We start from the raw sequence: 23,564 nt of genomic DNA on the forward strand, positions 1-23,564 counted from the left end.
AATCTGGCACTGATTGGGTTTGATGAATTAAAGTAGTTTAACTTTTTAGCTTCTGCACTAACTTGTAATACTTTTAGCACTAACTTGTAACACTTTTAGGCTTTCTGCACTAACTTGTAATAACTTGTAACACTTTTAGCACTAACTTGTAACACTTTTAGGCTTTCTGCACTAACTTGTAATAACTTGTAACACTTTTAGCACTAACTTGTAACACTTTTAGGCTTTCTGCACTAACTTGTAATAACTTGTAACACTTTTAGCACTAACTTGTAACACTTTTAGACTTTCTGCACTAACTTGTAATAACTTGTAATTAAATATTGGTAGAAAAAAAGATGCCTAATTTGGAGTTTAACTTCATTCGAAACTTATCTTAAAGCTACAACATGATACAGATTTTAGCAATTTTTGCAGCTTGTTAAGAATTTACAATCATCAAAACATCACTAATACGTCCTTATACTACCATAAATTTCGAAAAGTCAAACCTTTCTTTCCTGTGGATATTATTATAAAACCGGACCGAGTAAAAAGCAGATTTCGAAATTTTTTTAAAAAAAGTATGCTAAAAAAGTTACTGTAATTCTTTAATAAAAGAAGTGAAAGATGAATATGTATTTTTGCTTTGAGTTAAATATATGTGAAGATTTCTGATTATATTTGATCGTACCTATGAATTCTTCTGTGAAAAATCACAATAAATTGTGAAGCATTTTCAAAGCAATATAAGAATAGAAAACAACCAAATATAGACAATCTACAACAACAAAGGTAACAGAAACATTAATATTGAAACATAAACTAAATCAGATCACTCAAGAGCCATAAAAAAATTTTTCATCCCAAAACAAATAGTCCGCAAAGACATTTTGCAATAAAACAAAAAGCGCCTTCTTATATAATTTTGATTGATCTTTCTAACATAATTGTTTTACTCCGTATATGATTAGTATATGATTACTCAACGTCTTGCGATAATATCAGTAGAATATTAGTAATCTCTGCAATGGTTTCTTTTTATACTTTCCTGTCTGGTTTTGCAAAATGAATTTCATATTTTTAAAGCTAATTGAAGTGTATGCACCGAAATCAAATCCTAAAATATATTTTCTATTCTCTCCTTTGTTTTTATACGAGCAATGATGTAATGATGGCTTTACAGCTTGCGTTTCTTTTTTTTTTTATTTCATTGCTATTGAGTGTTTATATCAAGTTGATTTTGGCAGCTGCATCATCAGACAAACTCCATCAAAAATGGAAGAAAAAATTGGAATAGTAGTCTTCAAAAATTTCTTTTGTAATTTCATTGTACAACATGACCTTGCAGAACCAGATTTCCTAATTAATCGTTTTAAATCCGCAAAAGCCATTTGATGAATGGTTTATTGTGCTTAATTTCTCGTCTGCACTTGCCTAGTTCGTAATATCTCCTTTTTTGGAGCTAAAATGAAACCTTTTTCTCATTTTTCTTTCTTATAACTTCACAAGAGTTTATCTAAGTTCTTTTGAGTTTCTGACATTCTATTAAACAATATATATTCTATTTTAAACATTCTGTTGACAATAAACTATTAATCATTTTCGCATACTTTTCTAGCAGATGTAGTCTGCAGATATGCTGCTAAACCATTTCGTCTGATTTGTTGTTTAAGCGTTTGAGATGTACATTTAACATCTGGCGATTCAACAAATTCCTTTCACTGTTGCTTGTCTGGTGATTCAATCTCCGTTATCGGGAAGTTTGTTATTTATTCAAGTTATATTTCTTTCATCTAATCAACAAATAGTAGTGAATAATTTTACCAAGTTATCAAAAATAACGATTAAAATTTCTGAGACATTTGCTGATATCAGATATGATTGTCATAACCACACACGCCGTATTTTGATGTGTGGATACAAGTGTTTCAAAGAAATGATAGAATCTATCTGTCATACTATGATGAAGTAATACCCTTTGCAAATAATATTAAATAAAAAGAAAATAAACAAAGTGGCGTGCGTAACACGTTTCTTTTCTTCGTCTCCTAATTGTCTATTTTCGTATCTGAGGGGAATTTGAGGATTTAACATCTATTTTCATTTAATTATTTTTATTATAACTGTTTGCATTTGAAAAATGGCTTCTACAAATAAATGTAAATCAGATATGTATGAATTGAAAACAGTTTTATTCTTACAGTTCTTACATTTTATTCTTTATTTTTTTAAACATATTTAATCCCTTAAAAATTTTATGGGTGTTTAAATTTATTCTTTAGTGCTTTTCTATCAAATATGTACCATGTTTTCATTATTATGTTTAAATGAGAGATGACAGCGATTAGTAAAATTTCAAATTGTTATGCATTCATAAATTATCCGTTTGAATGCAGTAACTATCAACATCAAAAACGTATTTTTTAAAGAGCAGGGATTCCAATTCCGTAAGGGGCTGTGTAAAAGAATTTGGAACAAAAATTATATTACATGCATCTGTCAATATTTTCTCTCTATAAATGAAATAAAGGCAGCTTTCTGAAACACACTTTTATTAGTATTTAGAAGAAAAATAGAATTTTTTTCCTTTTTGTCATTAATTTATAATTTCTTATTATTAATTTATTTATATTATTATAGTAAATGTTATGGAATTTTGTATTCAATTTTTTCTCAAATTCATTACTGTGTACTATTACTAATATGAGATCAAATTTAATAAAATTATTCGATTTACTTATAATAAACTTCTGAAAATAGTGAAGTAGTTGCCATCGAGGACATATGTGTTAAAAATCGAATGAAAACCTCTATTTTTGTACTTACTAAACAGTCAAGTTATATATATATATAAACAAAGACAATTTTCTTTATTTAAAGCATTTTCCATGTTACCATAAATTAATTTTTAGTTCTTTTTCATAATTCTTCTGTGAAAAGCTGAGCGATTATGGTCATTTTTATGGTAGCGTGTTAAAAAAATGAATATATTCAACTAGACTTCTTTTATATTTAACTTTGATCATTTGTCATTTCATTTGCTTATGCATATTTCAGTTTATTATTGTTTAGGGTTTTAAAAAAAAATTCCCTGGACACAAATGGGGAGCTCGTTTAATTTTTTGCACATTTACAATGTTCACAAGCACTTTGAGATTAAAAAAAGCCCTTTTGGATACTCTTGATTCATGGTGTTTACATTGTATAAGCCAAAAGGGAAAAAAAAACAGATTGGAGGAGTTCACTATTCCAAAGTTGTTTTCAGCTGTATTTTTATGTGTTAGTCTCTTAGCCTTTTTTTTTTTTTTTTATGAACACAGAATTATTTAAATAGAAAATATAGAGAAACGTTTTTGGAAACTCACGCTAAGGCAATTTCTGGCTTTAGTATTTGAATCTAATTCATTCTTTTAGCTCTAATTACCATTTTTGATAAAAAAGAAAAGTATTGAAAAAAAAATTTAGAAATGTTTCTCTATTGAAAATATGACTCGGGTGGTGCCAGATGATATCATCATAGAAGAATGGTTTAAGTCTGAAATTTTATAGGAGTGATTAAACAAGATGGAACTGCTTCGGATTTGTTTTTATGTATAGATCTTAGTTCACTTGAAAACTTACCTTGATGATTTATAACTTCCCTCCAGATACACGCATTTTTTTTTTCTTTCTTTCCTAATATTTAGCTAAAATTTTTGATTTTTTTTTTTTGGTAAATCATTTTAAAAAATTAAAATTTTTAAATTTAATGAGCTAGATCGAGGAAAGCAAGAATCGAGAAATGCCCCCCCCCACCTTTAGTAAACTAGGACAGTGGTAGTCTAGTGGCAGAGTTGTGTATAAGTTTGTGTGTTCGACACCAAATTCCATCGTTTACGGGTGCCTGGTACACCTTTAATCTACCTTGAATCAAACGTTCTCTCTGGTATTATTTTGAAGTTTGAAGCGGTACTGCCAGTTCAGTTACCATTCTCAGCATCTAACCACTATTCGGAAATAACAAAATGTATCCCAAACTAATCTTTACATGAATTCGAAAATTAAACTTATCTGAAGTCCTTAGTACTAACATTCGTAACACTTGTAAGTAACACACGTAATTCTTGGGAGACTAGGAAGCTAAGCTAGATATTTTACATGCTGGATTTATAATTTTGTAACGCATAAATAATAGCCATTACTAAAGATTGGTTTGGAACCTTTTATGAGTTCTTCCTCCCCCATTGTGACAAAATTCAAATTGAACGTTAAACAAACATCTTAAAAAGGGACTGCTATAAAATAGTATTGATATTGATATTAATGATTATTTTCGCTTTGTTTGAAACATCGTAGCACATAATCTAGATTAGTTGGAACCAAATGTCTGTATGTTTAAAAAAAAAAAAAGTTATTTTTAAGAGTGGAGGGGGGAAAACAAAGTTTGTTTATAATGTATTAATGAATAAAAAAACGGTGCTGTTAAATTTACAGATTGTTTATATTGTTTACAGTTCAAATTTCATTTGAGCATATTAAATTCAGTTATTCACTTCTTTTTATTCAGAATTTTGTTTCCGTTGATTTTTATTTATTTATATATATTTTTTTTTCATTTCTTTTCACTTGAAGTAATCCGGATAACTGGAGTTCAACAGTATATAAATCTACATCCCCTCAAAAAAAAAAAAGAGAGAGAGAGAGAGAGGGGGGGGGAATATTGAAATACAATAAAGTTTTTGGACTATGTTAAATTAGGTCTTAAAACGGTATTAAAAGAATTTAATTATTTTTGCTTCATTTTTCGTGTAGTTTATTTTTTTAAAGTTTAAAGCAATTCTTTTTTGATTTTGAAACTGAAGACTTGCAGTTTTTCTAAATGCAGATTTTATTGCTGAATCAGGAAAACCTTAATAAAGGCTGAAAATTGTTAGTTTTTAGCTTTGGTTTATCATATTTATATCATCTTTTATCTACTTTTTGCTTACATCACATGATTCCATTGAAAGCATGTGGCAAAAAGTAGCTATTAGTGAATATACTATTTTCTTCTTTAATTCTTTCAATTATTTATGTTTTTTGTAAATCATAGCGCCTTTTTTTTAAAAAAATAATAACTCTTTGATTCAGATAGTGAATCGCATGTTACATAGCAGCTTGGCATACAAGATAAAGCGTTTGCTGCAGCGTTTCTAACTTAAGAGCTCGGAAAATTAAAGTATGTCTGAGATCTTGTCACGTCTTTACTTCGTTTAGTGTCTTAATGTAGCATTACATTAAAACAAATCGGTCTTAAAGGCCAGGGAATCTGTGAAATGAAAACAAATGAGTGTCCATTGAAGTTTAAAGCGATAGAAATATTTTTTTACCCCTTTGTGGACGATGATTAACTTAGCATTTCTGTAAACACACGCCAGTGCTTCATGCTTATTTTCGAATAAAATGATAGTTGTCATCTTATTTGCTAGAAAGTAATGTTATGTTTAACGCAGCTGGATATGCGAACTGAAAGAATGAAGATTAATGCCTGTAGACAAAAACCCACCACAGCTCTGCATTGTGGAACACTTTTTAATAAATATGTCCATATATGTTGTGTTCTATCTCACATTTAGAATACTTTCACCGTTCATATTTTCATTTTCTCTGTACCCCACGTGTGTATAAATCTATAATTTTAAGTATTAATAATATATAAAAGTCTATTTAGAAATTTTATAATTAGTATAATTTAATAATCAGTGATTTTTATTTTCATAATTGAAACAAAAATGTAATGAGTAAATTATTGCGTTGATTAATTATTCAAAATTAATATAAAGTAAAAATGTAATCCATGCAAATACAGTTTTAAATCTGCTATAACAAAAAAAAAAATGCGTGAATGTTGTTGCTCTAATTGATCTTATTATAAGTGAATCGTAATAGAGTAAAATATAATAAAGAAACAGTGTTTGCATGTTTCAGAATCAAAAACTTAACTCCAAATTTTGTTATTATAATGATATAATCAGTTTCTGATGAGTGTAATTTTGTAGGAATTTTTTCAGACTTATTCTCCTTGAAAATTCTGAAAACTTGAAGCATACCACCGTATGTTTTCCATACATATGTTATGCATGCAATAATATTCCACTTCAAAATTTTGTCATTTTTTCCACACTTTAATTCTTCTTATGAGATCATTGATAAAAATGGCACGAAATTTCCGCCCCCCCCCCTCAATTTCAAAGTTTATCCTATAAGAAAGCTTACTTAATTTTTACTCACTATAAACATTTTTGTATCTTTAATGTGAGCTCGTTGATGGTGTTTTGCTCACATTAAAGATACAAACTCATTCATAATAGCTGGATTCTGATCCTAAACTGTACTCATTATATTGTAACCAAACATTATCTTGTAACCAAGATATAGAGTTAAAATACTGATTTATGTTTCCTTAAATACTGCTCTGTATGTTCAATGTTACTTTTATTTAACAGTGTTTCGTTAACAAAAATTTCTCGTTTAAAAAAACTAATTTTTTAAATTTACTCTCGAATTCTGTTTTTGAAATGTTCTTTTATTAATCACGATAAATAAATACCTAGTTTGACCTGAATTTTGACATTTTCCCTCCTACTATATAAAATTTATCTAATTAAAACTTTATAATCTTTTATTCGCATTCATTTCATTGGCAATTTAGAATCTCTTTTTATATTAGTTAATAAATTTATTCAATGAAAAGAAAATTCTGGAAATTTTCTAAGCTAGTTGCAAATATTTTTATATGCATTACAATTAAATTATATCAAAAGCAAAAAATGCAGATACAGTTATGAAAATAAATTGTTAATCAGATTTAGGTATATGTAAAATTATTAATACCGAAACGGAAGAAAGACCTGAGTTTCGTATAGCAGCAACATCCATCTGTGCAATAAAAATTTGCTCAATTGTAATTATCTAATTTGAGTATACTTATTTTATGTAATTCATATATATTTGAGCATTGAAGTTTTTATCCTTTCATAACAGTTACAAGTAATGTTGACCTATATATAGTTAAAATTCCGATAATTTTGCTACCAAGTATTCGATATCCTTTAACTTTTAAGTCGCTAAATAAATCAAAAGTTATCGTTGATTCAACTTCATCACTTTTACTTAACCTTTAATATTAGGCAAAAATTGGAACTTATGAAAATCTTAAATTCTATTAATTTATTTTAAAATATGAGGATAAATAAGTAACAACATAGTCTTTACAAATTAAAATGTTGTTAAGTATTGGAAAATTGAGGATCCCCCCCCCCCGCTTTGATTTTTTTTTAAAAAATTAAATCTAGTTCGAAACATTGCAGCATGGTAATGTTTTGGGTTATATTCGTCTGGCGTGTCTTTTTTGCTTGATTGCATCAGGCGGAGCATTCTGTGCGTAACGATTTTTACATCGAGCTATTTACAGAAAAAAATGTCAGTCTGAAAACATTATCGTCCTGCAAAGAAATATTCAATGTTTTGACATAAGTTAAAGCTTTAGTTCATAAATAATGAACTGAAAACTCTAATATTTATTTTTGTTTAGTCGTAAAATGGCTATTAAAATATTCATTGCGGTTATTCACCATCTTGTTATTTTGTTCACACTGTTATATGCAGGAAAAAGCTATTTCCTGCATATAACAGCACAAATAAAGCTTTAAGCAATCATTTTTGCATATAAAGTTTTAAGCAAAATTTTGCCTAAAGCTAATTTTGAAAAAAAAAATGAAATTAAAGAAAAAAAAGTACTTTAAAATGAATTTAGTTTCAGTTATTGGTTATATCTTCATTTTCTTAATTATTTTCAGTCTTTGGGATTGCGCAAAAAATTTTCATGGAATACAGAGCACCAAATGAAAAAGTTGATTAAATTTTGTATTGGGAGATATGATATATGAAATAGAAAAATTTTCTTCGTGGGAGAAGTAATTTTTGAAAATAAATTTTCCAACACGAGTCAATTTTTGCTTTTCTAAATTCATTTGCAAAAATTATAAAATGCTAAATTTAATTAACTGACTATATTGAAAAGTAATTTTTGTCGAAATTACCGAATTTTTTTAAAACTCTATAATCTTAAATGCTAAACGGTTTTCATTACAAAACCGTTTGAATTTTGTTTCTGCGTTTATTCTTTGGAAAGTTACATTCTTTTTTATATTTGCGTAATTTACTTTGTTAATACTATCTTGCATCTTTAAATGCTATTTTCTTAAATTTTAAATTTTGGTAAAATCTTACAAAAAACTCATAAATTAAAATCTATTGCATATTTTTTTGTTCAAATTTGATATAATAATTTCTCAATATGTTCTGCAGTTCCTGTATTACAAAATAAACGATCTCTTCATTAAAAAAAAAGGGGATTTTAATGTTCTTTTAATGCTTTATAATCCGAAGGAATTGAAAATTTCATGTTATTTATCAGTTATTATTTTATGACTAGATAGAAAGAAAGCTTATTTTTTAGTTCTGTAGCTAGGTAAAAATTTCTTATCTGCGAAATTTTGATAAATTTCTAACTAGAAGGTTTTTGTTTTATACCACATTTTAGACTCCCCCTACAAAAGCATATTTCTTCCCATTTTCGAAAAACTTTTGTTCTCTTACTGTTATATTTTCATGTCATTGATGTTCTTTTATTCCCCTATTTATTTTAATCAAAAATTCAAAACCGAAAGTACTTTAAAACATTTTTCAAAAGATTAATTTTAAGCGTATATGTCTTAAAAATGGATATTTCTCCTGATAAATCAAAAATTCAAAAATGTAAATATTTTAAAACATTTTCCAAAAGATTAATTTTAAACGCAAATACTTTTAAAATGCATATTTCTCCTAATAAATTAAAAATTCAAAAATATAAGTACCTTTAAAACATTGTTTAATTCCAAACGCAGACATCTTAAAAATGCATATTTCTCCTAATAGTTCGAAAATTCAAAAATATAAGTACTTTAAAACATTGTTTAATTCCAAACGCAGACATCTTAAAAAATGCATATTTCTCCTAACAGTTCGAAAATTCAAAAATGTAAATACTTTAAAACATTGTTTAATTCCAAACGCAGACATCTTAAAAATGCATATTTCTCCTAATAGTTCGAAAATTCAAACATAAAAGTAGTTTAAAATGTATTTCAAACGATTAATTCCAAACACAGGTATCTTAAAAAGGCATATTTCTCCTAATGAATATATAGGTATATTTTATTAAAATAGATATAATTTGATCTGTCTCTTAGGCTCATGCCGCACGACGATTCCGATATCTAATCGTGAACTATCTTTACGTTTAAAAGTACCATTTGACCCTGCCCCTTTCTATAAAAGGCAAACTATCTCTTTATCCTTACTTCTGTTTCCAAATGATCCGAACGCTCTGACAGTTCAAAAAGAGAAACCGATATCAGTGGCGAGTGATTCGAGAGAGAAGTGTGTGGGCCGGTTTCACTTCGCCGTAGGCCGGCGAGTTTCCTTGAGAGACGCTCGTGCGCCTTCTGTCAGTCTCAGATTCGTTACCCTCCGTGAAGGGTCATGCAATCCTCGAGCAGCGATCGCCGCAGCCGTGTCATGTCCTCCCAGCCGGGAGAATCAACAGTTCGAACCCGAGTCGTTTCTTCCCGTGTGGAATCGGGGGATCCGTCCGGTCGGACCCGTGTTATGACCACACGAGAAGAGTCAAGCGAGCCCATTGTCCGCACCACTCGGGTTGTCACTTCCCGAGAGGGGTCGGGCCCTACTGTCCGAACGACCCGTGTTACAACATCCCGTGAGGGATCGAGTGAGCCCGTCGTTCGAACGACGACCCGTACTACAACGTCCCGAGATGAGCCTAGTGAACCTATAGTTCGCACGACTATGACCCGTACCATAACGTCCCGAGAAGAATCCAGTGAACCTATAGTCCAGACCCGAATTATAACATCCGGCGAACCAGTAGTGAGAACCCGTGTCGTAACAAGTAGAGAAGAATCCAGTGAACCTATTGTCCAAACCCGTATCATAACTTCGGAACAGAAATCTGGCGAGCCGATTGTTCGAACCCGAGTTGTCACATCACGCCAGGAATCTGGTGAGCCCGTGGTTCGAACCCGTATCGTAACGTCAGAGGAGAAGTCTGGAGAACCTATAGTTCGAACCCGTGTCATTACGTCAGAGGAGAAGTCCGGGGAGCCTATAGTTCGAACCCGTGTCATTACGTCAGAGGAGAAGCCCGGGGAGCCTATAGTTCGAACCCGAGTAGTGACATCGCGCCAGGAATTTGGAGAGCCGTTGGTTCGAACCCGCGTCGTAACCCGGGAAGAATCTGATGGTGTTGCATCCCCCGAGAAGACAACTAAAAGTTCAGGAGAATCTCGCACTGTTCACACCACTCGTGTGGTCAAGCAAGTGAGCTCCTCTTCACCTGGTAATAATAAAACGGTCACCGAAACTACGGTCACCTCCTCCAAGGCTGCCCCACAGGTGCGAACTGTCACTCGAACCACTACAAAACTGGTCTCTTCACCCTCCAAGAAAACGAAGGTAGTGATCATTTTTATTAATTTTGCTTTCATAATAATGATGTACTTTATATCAGCTACAAAGAATTAATTGATAATTTTAAAAATATCATAAAAAAACTTTTTTCGTACTCCTCATGCTTATGAATTCCAAAAATGAAAAATAATTGTATATAAATAAATTTTTCCTTTATGAAATGTGATAAATAATGTTAATAACGGGAATAGATAGATAGAATTATAAAAAAAAAATATGTATAATACTTACTTAGTGTGGAATATTTTCTACATAAAATTTAAATTTCTTAAAGATCATTTCACTATTTTTTCAAAATGAATTAAGAATATACGTAGTATATATATTAAATATCTAAGAATTTGAAAATCTAAAACTGTATCAAAATATCTCTCCGTCTCCCAACCTCCTCTAGAAAAAAAAAAAAAAAAAAAAAAACATTCATCGCAAAAATTATTTAAAACTATTGGGCTGTCATACTGTTTGATTTCTCATTCTGTTGTGGTTGCATATTCAAAACAACGTTAACCGGCGATTTCAGCTGCTGAGATGTTTTGAAATGCATTTCCGTGAATTACTGCAGTGAAATCATTTTTAAAGATACTACTGTCTGCATGTGGTTTTCAACCGCAAAGCAATCCTCATTTGCATTAACCCCAATACGCTTTACTTCAAAATATTTTGATTTCTGTAATGGAATGTTTCTGGTATAAATTCGATTGTTTCATCGTTTTGCAGCTTACTTCTTTTAATTTATTATCTGTAGAATACTTAATTTTAAATAAGGGCAGATCAGTTTCCAGTAAGAATTGAATTTAAAATAAAAAATGAACTGTTTGCCAGTTTTCTCTTTATTATTGTTATTATTCAATTTTGAATCATAAAAATAACTAATTCACAAAATCGCAGCTCTTTGAATAATGTGGAAAATATTTTATTGCTTTGAGACAGCATAAATGTCATTTTCAGTTTTACGATCGTTATGAGGCTGCGAAATCTTTAGCATATATCTTCGTTTCTTTTCTGTGCCTTATATTTACTCTGACGGCAACAATTTCTTCAGTCTCGTTGTAATGTTTTGAAAAATTTAGTTTCATAAAAGGCACTTCTTTTTATCCATTATGAATTCTCGGGAATATATTAAATGTCATAAAATATGCTTTTATTGACTGAGATTTCTCATTTGTTATTTCATCTCCATTCGTTCATATTTCCACCTTCATTCCTGAACATTTTTTTGCCATTCTTTACTGCAATGTTAAAAATCTTGCATAAGCAGTTTGAACAGCTGGTGAAGGTGTCTATAAAGTGGTGCAATGTGTAAGGTAAAACGTGGGTGTTCCTTGGAAGTTTCTTTTCCTTTTTTTTTAAGTGCCCTCATTTCTTCTCGTGTTGGATGTCCTCGCGAAATTGAGTCGGTCAAGTCCAGCTCGTGCGTGGGGTGTCTGAGTCATCAATAAACCCTTGGTTATAACTCCCTTCAATAGCGGCTGTTCAGAAATTGAAACTTTACACTTTCAGACTGTGAAGATTTTATTAGATAATGCTATTAACCTATATATGTATCTTCTTTTATTGTAATGAAATGTTAAGTAACTCTGTTTTTCAATGATAAGTGCCTCATTAACGTAATGATGCCAGCATGTGTCACACATGAAAGCGCAGTCGGTACATAAGTGGCTTACAAATATATGCATACCTCTCGGTTTTATTAGCAAAAAATCTTTAATAAGCTGAAATTTACTTTTTATAAGGTTTAGCTTTTAAGTTTAATTTATGAAATATATTGTACTTATATTCTATTGACTGTCAAAGAAACATTTGACATTAGTCATCATTGGTACACGCCTACGTTAATATTTAAACATTTTTGATGATCAGCCATGTATAAGGTATCATATAAAATAATTTCACCGGCATAGAATTTTCTTTACAAATTCATAGCTTAAAAGGCCTCCTTGATATTTCATTTTTTAACTAATATTTATTTGGTTTCCAAAGACTCTCATTTTTGGAAAAATACTTTACTGTAAATTATTTTTCCAAAATTTAATAACTCCGAATTTAGTTTTAGTAAATTCAGTATTCTCGTAACTTTTTCTTGAATTCCAAATTTTCTGTTCATTTTATAGGTATAATGAAAATTCTTTAAAATCTTTGTCATTGATTGTCACATGAATTACTTTAATAATTACTAAATAAAAACAATCTGCATTTATAAATTCATACTTTAAAAAAAATTATTAAATTATTTTTAAATGGTTTCTCAATGTCATTTGCATTGCATGCAAGATTTTTACTTTGAAGTGCATCTTTGCTTACCTTCAACTAGCTCTTGAAAAAAATGACAGCACTTTTTCTGAATACATAAATAAATAAATTTCTAAAATATGTGAATAAAACATGCAATCCAAGAATATGTAAATTTTAACGGCAGATTTAACATTTTTATTTTTGTAGCAAATGGTAATCATTTCTTTTGAAATTTATACTATAATTTTCTTTACGCTTTTAATTTTGCAAAGTGTTATGTAAGAAAATAATCAATTATTAGCTTGCAGCTTCTTACAAAGTCTTCGGGAAACTTAGCCTTTGCGTAGAAATGTGTGTTTGTATTCAATAGTATAGAATAAATTTCATAAACTTAAATAGCGAATTCTGACATATTCTGCCACTACTGTCCTAACATTTGTTTTAATTAGCTACAGTCGTGTGGATGTTTCTTTAAATAATAACTGGGATTTATTTCATGGCGTTTTCTCCCTAATATTTGGTTAGTTTTTGGTTTCATTTGTTATGAATTGCAGAATGTTAAGTAAATCATTTAATGACATTTCATTAAACTTTTTCATACGAAAACTTACTTGAGTTTTCAGATTTGCCCTCTAATGTAGTTAAAACCTACAATTTTCTGAACTGCAGACTATTGCTGTAATGGTTTATTTACTTTCGTAGTGATGGAAGTGACACATTAGTTATTTCATGATAGTGAATAAAAAAATCCAAATTTCTGCATCATTGAAATTTTGAATTACAACCTGAAAATGAATAATTAATCATTCGCCCCTAAATTTTTGCATTATGTGGATACCATCAGTTCACTCGAGTTGAATTTTGCGATATGCTTGCCGAGTTGTAGCATTTTGATCAAAGTGAAGAACTAAACAGTCCTTGCATGCTTTTATTTCTCCAGTAACATTCACTTTTATTTTGATCGCTGTAATACTGTGTGTTAAGATTTCTTTTCTTTTCTTTTCTTTCTTCTCTATAAGATGAAATTGTGTAAGAACGTAAAACGCTTCTTTTCTGAAGCGAAGAATTGGGATTGAATGTAGCTTTCAGGGGAATTTTCTCGTCGTCGTGACAGAGCTGCTACAAGGCATTGTTTCAGAATGAAAAACGGACGAATACCTAAACACCCAAGGTCAGGAACAACTGTCTGAGAAATTTCAAGGGAATGCCGTGCTAGATTGTAAAGATTCTGAAATTTAATTTTGTCCCGGATTATTTTTTGATAAAGCCTTATTTATTCCAATCACGCTTTTATTTTACTTTTAAAAAAATTGTTCTTGATGAAAAGACTGTTGTAGATATATTCGATAACATTTTACATTGCTTTTGCTTGGATTTGAGTATATCATATCAGTTTGTAAATTTTGGTATTAAAATGGTAACTTTTTCTTAAACCGTTAATCTCTTGTTTAAGATTTCTGAATACAGTCTTAATTTTTAAAACTTGATTCTTTTAAATAAAATATTTCTACTTATAATAGTGTTGAGAGAGAAAGTTGATCCTTAGAACGTCAAATAAAATTATTATTATTATTATTTTAATTTTACCTTAAAGTTCTTAAACATTTTATTTTATATGCGGAAATTAAATTAAAATTTGTATGTTTGTGATAATTATCATTTCATTCTCATATCACGTACTATTCTAATTAATATACATCACGATTGTGGTCGAATTTTTACAAGAGGACGATAACATCATGTTTGTATTAGGGACTATTGCCTTTCTTTCATTGTCTGTCTCTCTTTTTTATTCACCCGTTTTCCTATATCGTCACTGTTATGTCAAAACGTCGAATATCAAATTAGTCAAATAATTTTATTGATGCAAAACACTTGCTACATTTTGTTGTCACAAAATGCATTGCATAGCTTGTGTTTCCAGCTGTTATTTCAAAAAAGTGTTTTGCTGTATGTATTTTTAACATACGTCATTTTGCTAGGATACTCTGATAACATACAGCGAATATTTGTCATTCATATTACCTTTTCATCAATATATTGCGCGGGATATAAATATTTGAGTTCTAATCACCCCATGTAACTCATTTCAGCTTTTGTCTCATATACATGGCGTGTATAAATCAAAGCCAATTGAATATATATAATATATATTCAAAACTATTCTTTGCCTTAGTTTCATCCCTGCAAAAAAAAAAAAAATGTTGATTAAAAACTTTTTTTATTTTATTTAATATTCTTAATTCAATCATATAGGTTAAAACGAAATTACTTCCAAATGTAATTTTAAATTTTATTGAAAACAGATAATAAATGGAAAATTTGCTAACGCGAAGCTGAATTTAGATTTGAAACTGAATTTCCGACGAAAATAATGTTAAATATCTATTCTTATGAATTAATTTAATTTTCTTATGAATACCTTGAACTCAAAAATTAATTTTAGCTTTGCTTTGTACCTTAATTATTTTTTTCATCAATATTCTGCGAATTCTAATGATGTGAAACGTATACATAATCAAATTTTTAATTTTTACTATTTCAAGACAATTTTGCTTCATGTTTGAGCAAACAGATTTCTTTTTTTCTCAGAAGGTGCGCAAATTCAAGTGGTAATTGTCTGTTTATATGCAAGATTCTAGAAAAGTTAGACTATCATAAGGCTATAGCTTCATGTAAATAATGTCCGATTTATTTACCTTTTAGTAAAGTAGTCATTATATTCCTGCAAGTGCGTCAACTTAAACCTGTTGAGCAAACGTAGACAAATATTTGCATTCTAACAAGAGTATTTAAAGGTTTTCCTGGAAAGGATTTTTTATATCTGCCGAAAGTACACATACTTTACCTTTTTACTAAAAATGTCCTTAAAGTGCTCTTGGTGGGTTTAGGTTAAACACTCCTCATGGCTTCAGTTTGATGCTTGAAACTGCAATGCGTGTGTTAATTCGTGTGCTCTTTTTCTTAATTGATTTTATTTGTTCATTCTTACTTTTTATTCGTATTATTAAATGCAATGAAATGTGTCCAGTTGATTAAAGTCGTATATTCTTCAAATGTTAAGAAATTTGCGGCATAGCTTAGATTTCGTTATTGCGAAATCAAGACTTTTACGATGAATTCATCCTTATTATCATAAAATGCACCTTCTATGATTCATTGTAACACATGTTTAGGATATAAAATTATTTCATTTCATTTTCCGAATTAAGATGGAAAAGTTGTTCGACAAAAACAAAAAAAAAGTATGCTTAAAAAACTGTTTAGATTATCATGGGAAGAAAAGTGCGTAAATAGCCAAATCTTGTCAGACTGAGTATTTTCGCTTCATTTACATTTTTCATTGTCCTTTTTCGCATTTCAAACTGATTTCTGCGAAAATGAAAAGTGTTTGGCTTTGTATGTGTAGTATGCAACTGAGCTATATCTTTCGTAATCATTGTAGAGGCAAAAATTATAACAATTATTTTTTTACTACATCGTTTGGATTTTTGTATAATTACTTATTCTTTTATTCTTGTTCTTTGGTTTTATCAAGAATTTTTTATTTGTTTATATTTGGCCCAGCATGTTCAAACAATAGTCGTGCGCCATAAACCTCAAGTAAACCATACTAAGAAACCAAATCTGTTATCTGTTTCTATCAAAATATTCTTTGGTAGGTGGTGAAAAAAAAAAAAAACCCTTAATGAATGTAAAGGAAGGACGTGGAAAAAATATTATTAACTAGCATAGTCAAATGATGGCCTTTGCGCCTTAAACTCTAAATAAACCAAATCAAACCGGCTTCTGTAAAAAGATCAATCCCAGAAATACAAAAATTCTTAACGATTGTAAAAGAAGGATGTGGAAAACAAGTTATTAGCTGTCATGGCATAGCCAAATAATGGCCCTTGCGCCATAAACCCTAAATAAACCAAATCAAACCGGCTTCTGTAAAAAGATTAATCCGAAAAATATGAAAATTCTTCAATAGATGTGCGAGAATCGTTTAACGCATCACACATTCGGTGTAATTTTTATACTTATCCAGCTTTTCAAACGCGTAAAGCCCATCTTTCCATTTGTAGCAAATATCTATCACGGATGTTCATTCATCGATTTTTGTGCGTTTCGTAATGTAATCACTTATCTGTGTATTTTGGAGGAGGAACTGTCTGAATGAATTATTATTAACTAGCATAGCATAGCCAAATGATGGCCCTTGCGCCATAAATTCTAAATAAACCAAATCAAACCTTCTTTTGTAAAAAGATCAATCCGAGAAATATGAAAATACTTGAATAGATGTGCGATAATCGTTTAACGCATCACACATGCGGTGTAATTCTTATACTTATCCAGCTTTTCAAATGCGTAAAGCTCATCTTTCCATTTTCAGTAAATATCTATCACGGATGCTGATTCATCGATTTTTTTTTGTGTGTGTTTCGTAATGTAGTCACTTATCTGTGTATTTTGGAGGAGGAACTGCAATCTGAATGGACCGCTACCTGTAGAGAAGCAAGAGAACAATCTTGCCTTATAAGGCTGTGCGTTTCTGCCGGCCGCCCTACTTTTCTTTTTCTCACTGTCCTTTTCGGCTAATTCAGTCGCCAGGTTTTCTGTCTCTAACAGATCGACGGCTTAAATTGCTAGATACTCAATGTTCATTTAAGAAGAAATGAAGTAATGCTGTCATTCGTTTAATAAGAGGCTTATTATTTTTTAAAAATATAGTCTTATGTATTAGGAAATGTTGCATTTAAAATGCAAGCCATTATTTATAAAATGATTGGTTATCTCAAGGTTGGGCAAGAATTATGTCTCGATTGGAAATTTGCTGTTCTGTTAAAGAACAATTTCTTGTGAAGCCTATCATTTAAGTCGCTTTAAAATTAATATTATTGAAGTAAAATTTTGGTATTTAGTTCTTGCATAGTTATTGGAAAGTCAGTGTTTATTGTTTGATATGATTATATGAAAGACAAGAACCAGATTGCACTAGACAGAACCAGTGTGGACTGAATATTTCAATAAGCAATTTTAGAAACTTAGAGAGCTATTTATAATTAAAATAAAAAATTTAGCTCTCGTTATCACTACTTCGAGTTTTTCTTCATGACATGTCCTATATTTCCCTTTGAAATGTGCTCGGTTATTTCTTTTTCTAGTTCGCATCCTTTACATTCTCCAGTATTTTATACCATCTTGTTTCCGAGTCAATCCTGTTGCTAACATTGAATGTTGTTTTGAGGTCTCGTGAGCCAGACAGATGCCGACTGTTAATTTAGTTCTTATCTAACCGCAATTCATCTTCCATGAACTTTAAAACGAGACGTTATTTTAATAATTTAATTAACCTAAAATTATTATTAGGTAATGATATGTCTGCATAAATTCATTAGTTATGCACAAAGAAATAGCGCCAATTCACATTACTTAATTTATGCGTCGTCAATTTCTTTGATAATTTGAAAAATTATCATCAGTAATGTACGTATAACTGCAGGGTTATTTAATGTTTTAGTCATTAAGCTGAACAACTGTACAGTTGTTCAGTTATGACACGCTACTTCATTCCCCTTCATCACAAACAAGGTTAATCAATACGAAATTTGTTAAAAGCGGAATATATTTTTTATTGCGGCTCTTGAACAAAGTTTATTAAAATAATAATTATTTATTATTGTTTCTTAATTTCTAGAAGAAAATACAAAACTTTTTATCTTTTATTTTCGTATTATTATTTTTTTTTTCGTATTTCGTAACTTTTTATCTTTTATATCATAATTTTTTTTTATCTTCTGACAATTTTAGTATTACTGGGGAGGGGGATTGCCATTGTTATCTTTGCAAACTTCTCTGAAATTTCACCACTTTACTGAATATGTTTTTAACCGTTGAGGGCAAACTTTTTAAGTATGTATCTAAACACATTTCTCGAATATTTATCTCTGAACGCACTGTGTATGTCCATGCGATTTGAACTTCTTATAAATCTGACAAGATTTCGAAATGTAAATTTTGATGACTCGATGACTTGGCATTTTTGACTCTTCTGATTCCAGTCAAAAATTTGCGATAAATAGTAATCTAATCAAATTCGTCCTACGTCTCGTCCAGTTTGTTGATAGTTTAACGAGTGATTTATTAACTGTTCCGGGCGTTCTCGAAATAGATATTTCATCACATAACTTTTAGATGAAAAGAAGCTCAACTTTAAAACGAATACATAGTAACAAACCCTTTATTATACAAAAGAAATGATATAATTATATTTGTGAACATGTCTCTGTTGAACTTTCTTCCCCTTCAGTAAGAAAGTGGACCTCTTTGTTTCTCAGCGACTGGATTTTCTCTTTTTTTCCTCTCAGTGAAATCTAACTCCTTACAGATTTTTTTTTTAATAATTATTCGTGTTTTTTTTTTTTTTTTTTTTTTTTTTTTTTTTTTTCCATTCACATACAGAAACTTTCAGGTCAAAGAAAGTTATAATTCGTGTCAATATATTATCTTGGACTGCTGGAATAGGACTTTCGGCGTTTTATGTTCTTATAAAAATTCTGTTTTTTGTTTCTTTTAACACAAGCAACATTATATCGTTTACACAATATTGCATCGATTCAGAAATAGTTTCATTTAGCCCTAGTTTAGTTTAGTTATATTAGCGTCCCGTTTTAAAGCAACACTAGGGCTATTTTGGGACAGACCTCGTAATTTTCAATCGTCGTCAGATGACAAGAACGCCACCTGAGCTGGTACTTCCCTCTCCAAACTTCCACACCACATCAGCGGGAGGACATTTAGCCCCGACGGAATTAGATGTACCAGACACGCTTACACAATGGTTCTTAGATGGAATTGGGTCACGAACCTGAAACCCTTCGGTTCCGAAGCCGGGACCTTACCAGCAGGCCACCGCGGCCCTTTCATTTAGACCTAATCAGATTAGCATCTCATTTTGAAGTCACAAAAGAGCAATTTTAGAATGGACCTCATTATATTGAAGCAACTCATTTCTCCTGACCCCTTAACTTTTGAAACTTCCTCGCCGCATTCTCAGGAGTATTTTAATCGTAACGAAAACTTTGACAGACTCCTGTCGTGAATTTGCTGCACTTAGGTCCTACAGCCGAAACACTATGACTAGACCACAATGAGGGATGAAATGGCCTGGTGGTAAGGTCTCGGGTTCGAAACTCGATTCCACCGAAGAACCGTCGTGTAAGCAGATCTGGTGCACGTTAAATCCGTCGGAGCCAAATGTCCTCCCGCTAGTGTGGTATGGAGGTTTGGTTAGGGGAGTGCCAGCTCAAGTGTCACCCTCGTCATCTAACCGCAGTTTAAAAGTACGAGGTCCATCCCAAAATAGCCCTAGTGTTGCTTTAAAACGGGACGTTAGTATAACTAAACTATGACTAGATCACTCAGGTGCTGTGTTTAGTTGGAAATAGCTTGACCTTAGCCACTGGACCACCACTGTTTCGTTTTCAGTTGGAAATAACCCTACTCTAGATGTATATTCTTTCCTATGCATATAAACTTTTTTTTAAATATTAATCTGTTGCACGAGAAAAAATAACTCGATTCATAATTATTCGCATAGTAAAAGCACTTGTTTATTTGCTCCAAAAAATAAATGTATGTTATTGTTTTGAATTGATTTTCCCCGAAAAATTAATCTACATCTAATCACTCTGTAGTTATTACCTTTTAACAATGAAAATTTAAAAAAATAATCGAATGAAACATTAATAGGATGCACCATATTGAATGGTGCTTGAAAGGAGTCATCCGAATGTAAAGGGCTTTGGCAGGTTTATTGTCTATCAACTATATCAAGTGTCTATCTACTATATCAAGTTTTTGTATAGCCGCATATGGAAGTCGTATTGGCTATACTTTGCGCTTTTGAATACGCTATAAACAATACTATATATTCTGAGCAGCATTATAAGTAAATTATATAATGTAAAAAGTGTATGTAAATAATGCTTAATGCAATCCTAACTCTTCGCTATCGCAAAACGAATATACATTCCACAGATTATGTTTCTTAGTCGGTCACGCACTGTGCTAGGTGAACGAGATAATTCGTCGGTGGGTATTTGTATTGCATGAGCAATTCTTATTAAAATGTGTTTTTTTTTTCTTTTTGAAAGGAATGAAATTTCCTATTACATCCGTTGTAATATCCTTCTCTGGTTTTCGTCCTACTCTTCCGAAAAAATATATTTTCCGTCTTATCAAATTAAAAATTCATTTCATTAAATTGTTACTGGAGTTCCTAAAAATCGGGTAGAGTCAGTTTACTATTTGAAAATAATTTGTGAATGAACCCTTTTATAGAAAGAAATTATAAACCTTCATATACTTTTATCTGTCACATACTTCTGTCTGTAATAAACCTTCATATACTTTTGTATGTCAGATACTTCTGTCTGTAATAAACCTTCATATACTTTTGTCGGTTGTTGCACAATAATACATTAGATCATAGAGATATGGAATCTAGCAGGATGATTACTAATAATCTAAAATTCGTACATCGGAATATTTGGCTAAGATATGTTTTGCTGATTGATTAATTTTTCTGTGAAGTGAGAATTTAGGTATTTCAAACCGGTCGCCAACATATGAGGCACTTTTCTTGTATTTTTAACCCTTTGCACTCAGATGGTGCCTCTCACTCACCATTCAAGACGGTGCATCATTTTGACGTTTTATTTATTTTTCAATTATGAATGTTAAAAATACCTAGAGAGGGATAAGAAGATGTAGATTAATTTTGGGGGAAATTCAAACTTAAAACAATTATATATATTTTTATTTTTTGGAGCAATAAACAAGCCCTTGTATCAGGTGATTAATTTTGCATTCAATTACTTTTTCGAGTGAAAAGGGTTAGAATCAGTCGTTTTTATACATTTTTGTGATATAAATGATGTAGTAAATTGGTATCCATTTTCTGAATTTTTATTAGTTTAGATATATTTTACTGCCATTTAATTTGCGTGATGTAAATTCCAGCATGTGTATTTTTTCTGGTGTTGTAATGATATCATTATCGTTAATTTTATAATTTACTTTTACTGAATTTACAAATTTTGTTAAATCATCACAATGCTTGAAACATTCAACCTCATTTATATATATATATATATATATATATATATATATATATATATATAATGTGTGTGTGTGTGTAATGATATTTTAAAACTTAATTTAATCCTAATTAATTTCCTAAGTTTTTAACCTAATTCAGCCCATGTCAAAGTCATTCTAAAATATTCTCTTACTTCCTGATCTTATTCCACTTTTTCTTTCTAATTAATTCAAATGAAGCTTTGTAAAAATGACTGCGCATCGGTTCCACGTGTCGAGTGAAGTCCCTTGTTTCTCTTGTCAAGGTCGACCCGTGTAAGAAATTCCAATTAGAAATGACACGTGTCAGAAATCTCATATTATATTAGACCAGGTATAAAATGTTCATCAGTTTTCCATCAATTCTTCTTTTCGCTTTGTGTCGTTCTGTGTGTTCGTCGTTCCTGCTTGTAAATAATGCGTGCTTCTCCGAGATGAAATAAAACGATGACAAGAAATCGAAAGTCTCTTCACTGTCTTCGAAACTGCCTTCTGGTTAGAAAATTATATATATAATATATAAATAAATAATATGCCATGGTTCAAAAACTATGGACCCCAAATTAAGTCGAATAGAATAATATACAGATCTGAAAACTTCCGCATGAATTATTTCTGACATAATCTTCAATATCGCATTAAATATGTTTAGTTTAAAACTTACTTTTTAAATATTTAGAATTAAGAAATAATCTAGGTAATCTTATTGTAAAACGTTTTATTGAAATTTGACAAATGACTGATTGCATTGAAATGAAATTATTTCATTAATTGCTTAGTAACAGAATTTCATTATCAATTGATTAATAACAGAATTTCAGTTCACTTTGTTATTAATTGGTACGTTATTCTTTTATTGTCCCATTTTGAGGTTGCGGAAGGAATGTTGGGGTGAAAATGGGACCATGAAATCATTGTTATGAAAAAAGGAGTCGTGTATGAGAACGAAAAACTTTCAGTCATGCCCTACAATTTCTGAATGTTAATTTCGCATTAGTGAATGAGATGCCCCCCCCCTAAAATTTTAAATCGTTTAAATGTTCTGAGAATTATTTCGTCTGCAAATTGGAGTATTTGACGAAATTTATTATTATTATTATTTGAAAAATTAAAGAAAAACTCTACTTTGTATAATTCTTCCTCTTACATTAAAAAATAAGTGTTCTTGAGTTTTTATTACAGATGTTTTATTCTCTTTTATTCTGTGAATTCAAAATATTTATCATTTTTCATTCATGATAGCGGGATTTTCGTTCTGTTTTCCCACGGTAGTCAAATTCATAAACCTCACTCTTGTTTTTTCTTTTTTTTGGGGGGGGGGAGGTAAAATACTGCCATAGATATGAATTTCTTAAATTTGAGCCATCTGATTTCTAAAATCTTTTGCATTTATATTTATTTAGATATATCCTTTGTTTTTGTAGTATGTGATATTCCTGACCAGTTCAAAGTGGGCATAATTTTGTACACATTTTTCTTTCATTAAAAAATCAGTGCTATATTCAAGGAACAAACTGGAAAAAAAAATATTTTTTTTTATTTGTTGCATAAATATTTAAATTAAGTGATATAAATGTTAGCCCAAAACAATAATTTTATTAATGATAGAAATATAAGCAGATTTGGTACTTTTTATTTTGAACTTCACATTTATTGAGCATTACACTATT

General features: G+C 30.4%; 1 protein-coding gene across 6 annotated transcripts in view; it reads left to right on the forward strand.

Annotated features, from left to right (window-relative positions):
- LOC129958976 (microtubule-actin cross-linking factor 1-like) overlaps window positions 1–23,564 on the forward strand; it is a 320,795-nt gene that overhangs the window by 167,756 nt on the left and 129,475 nt on the right. The window contains exon 1 of one of the 6 annotated variants that reach the window (XM_056071739.1): window positions 9,489–10,518. The exons of 3 other annotated variants lie outside the window; for them this stretch is intronic. In XM_056071739.1, the coding sequence (XP_055927714.1) occupies window positions 9,529–10,518 (990 nt within the window). In that variant the 5' untranslated portion in view covers window positions 9,489–9,528. Of the gene's footprint in view, window positions 1–9,488; window positions 10,519–23,564 lie in introns of those variants that run through there. 2 more of the 6 variants (XM_056071737.1, XM_056071736.1) reach the window with 2 other exon arrangements.

This window comes from Argiope bruennichi, chromosome X1 (genome assembly GCF_947563725.1).
Source record: "Argiope bruennichi chromosome X1, qqArgBrue1.1, whole genome shotgun sequence".
NCBI classification, from domain to species: domain Eukaryota; kingdom Metazoa; phylum Arthropoda; class Arachnida; order Araneae; family Araneidae; genus Argiope; species Argiope bruennichi.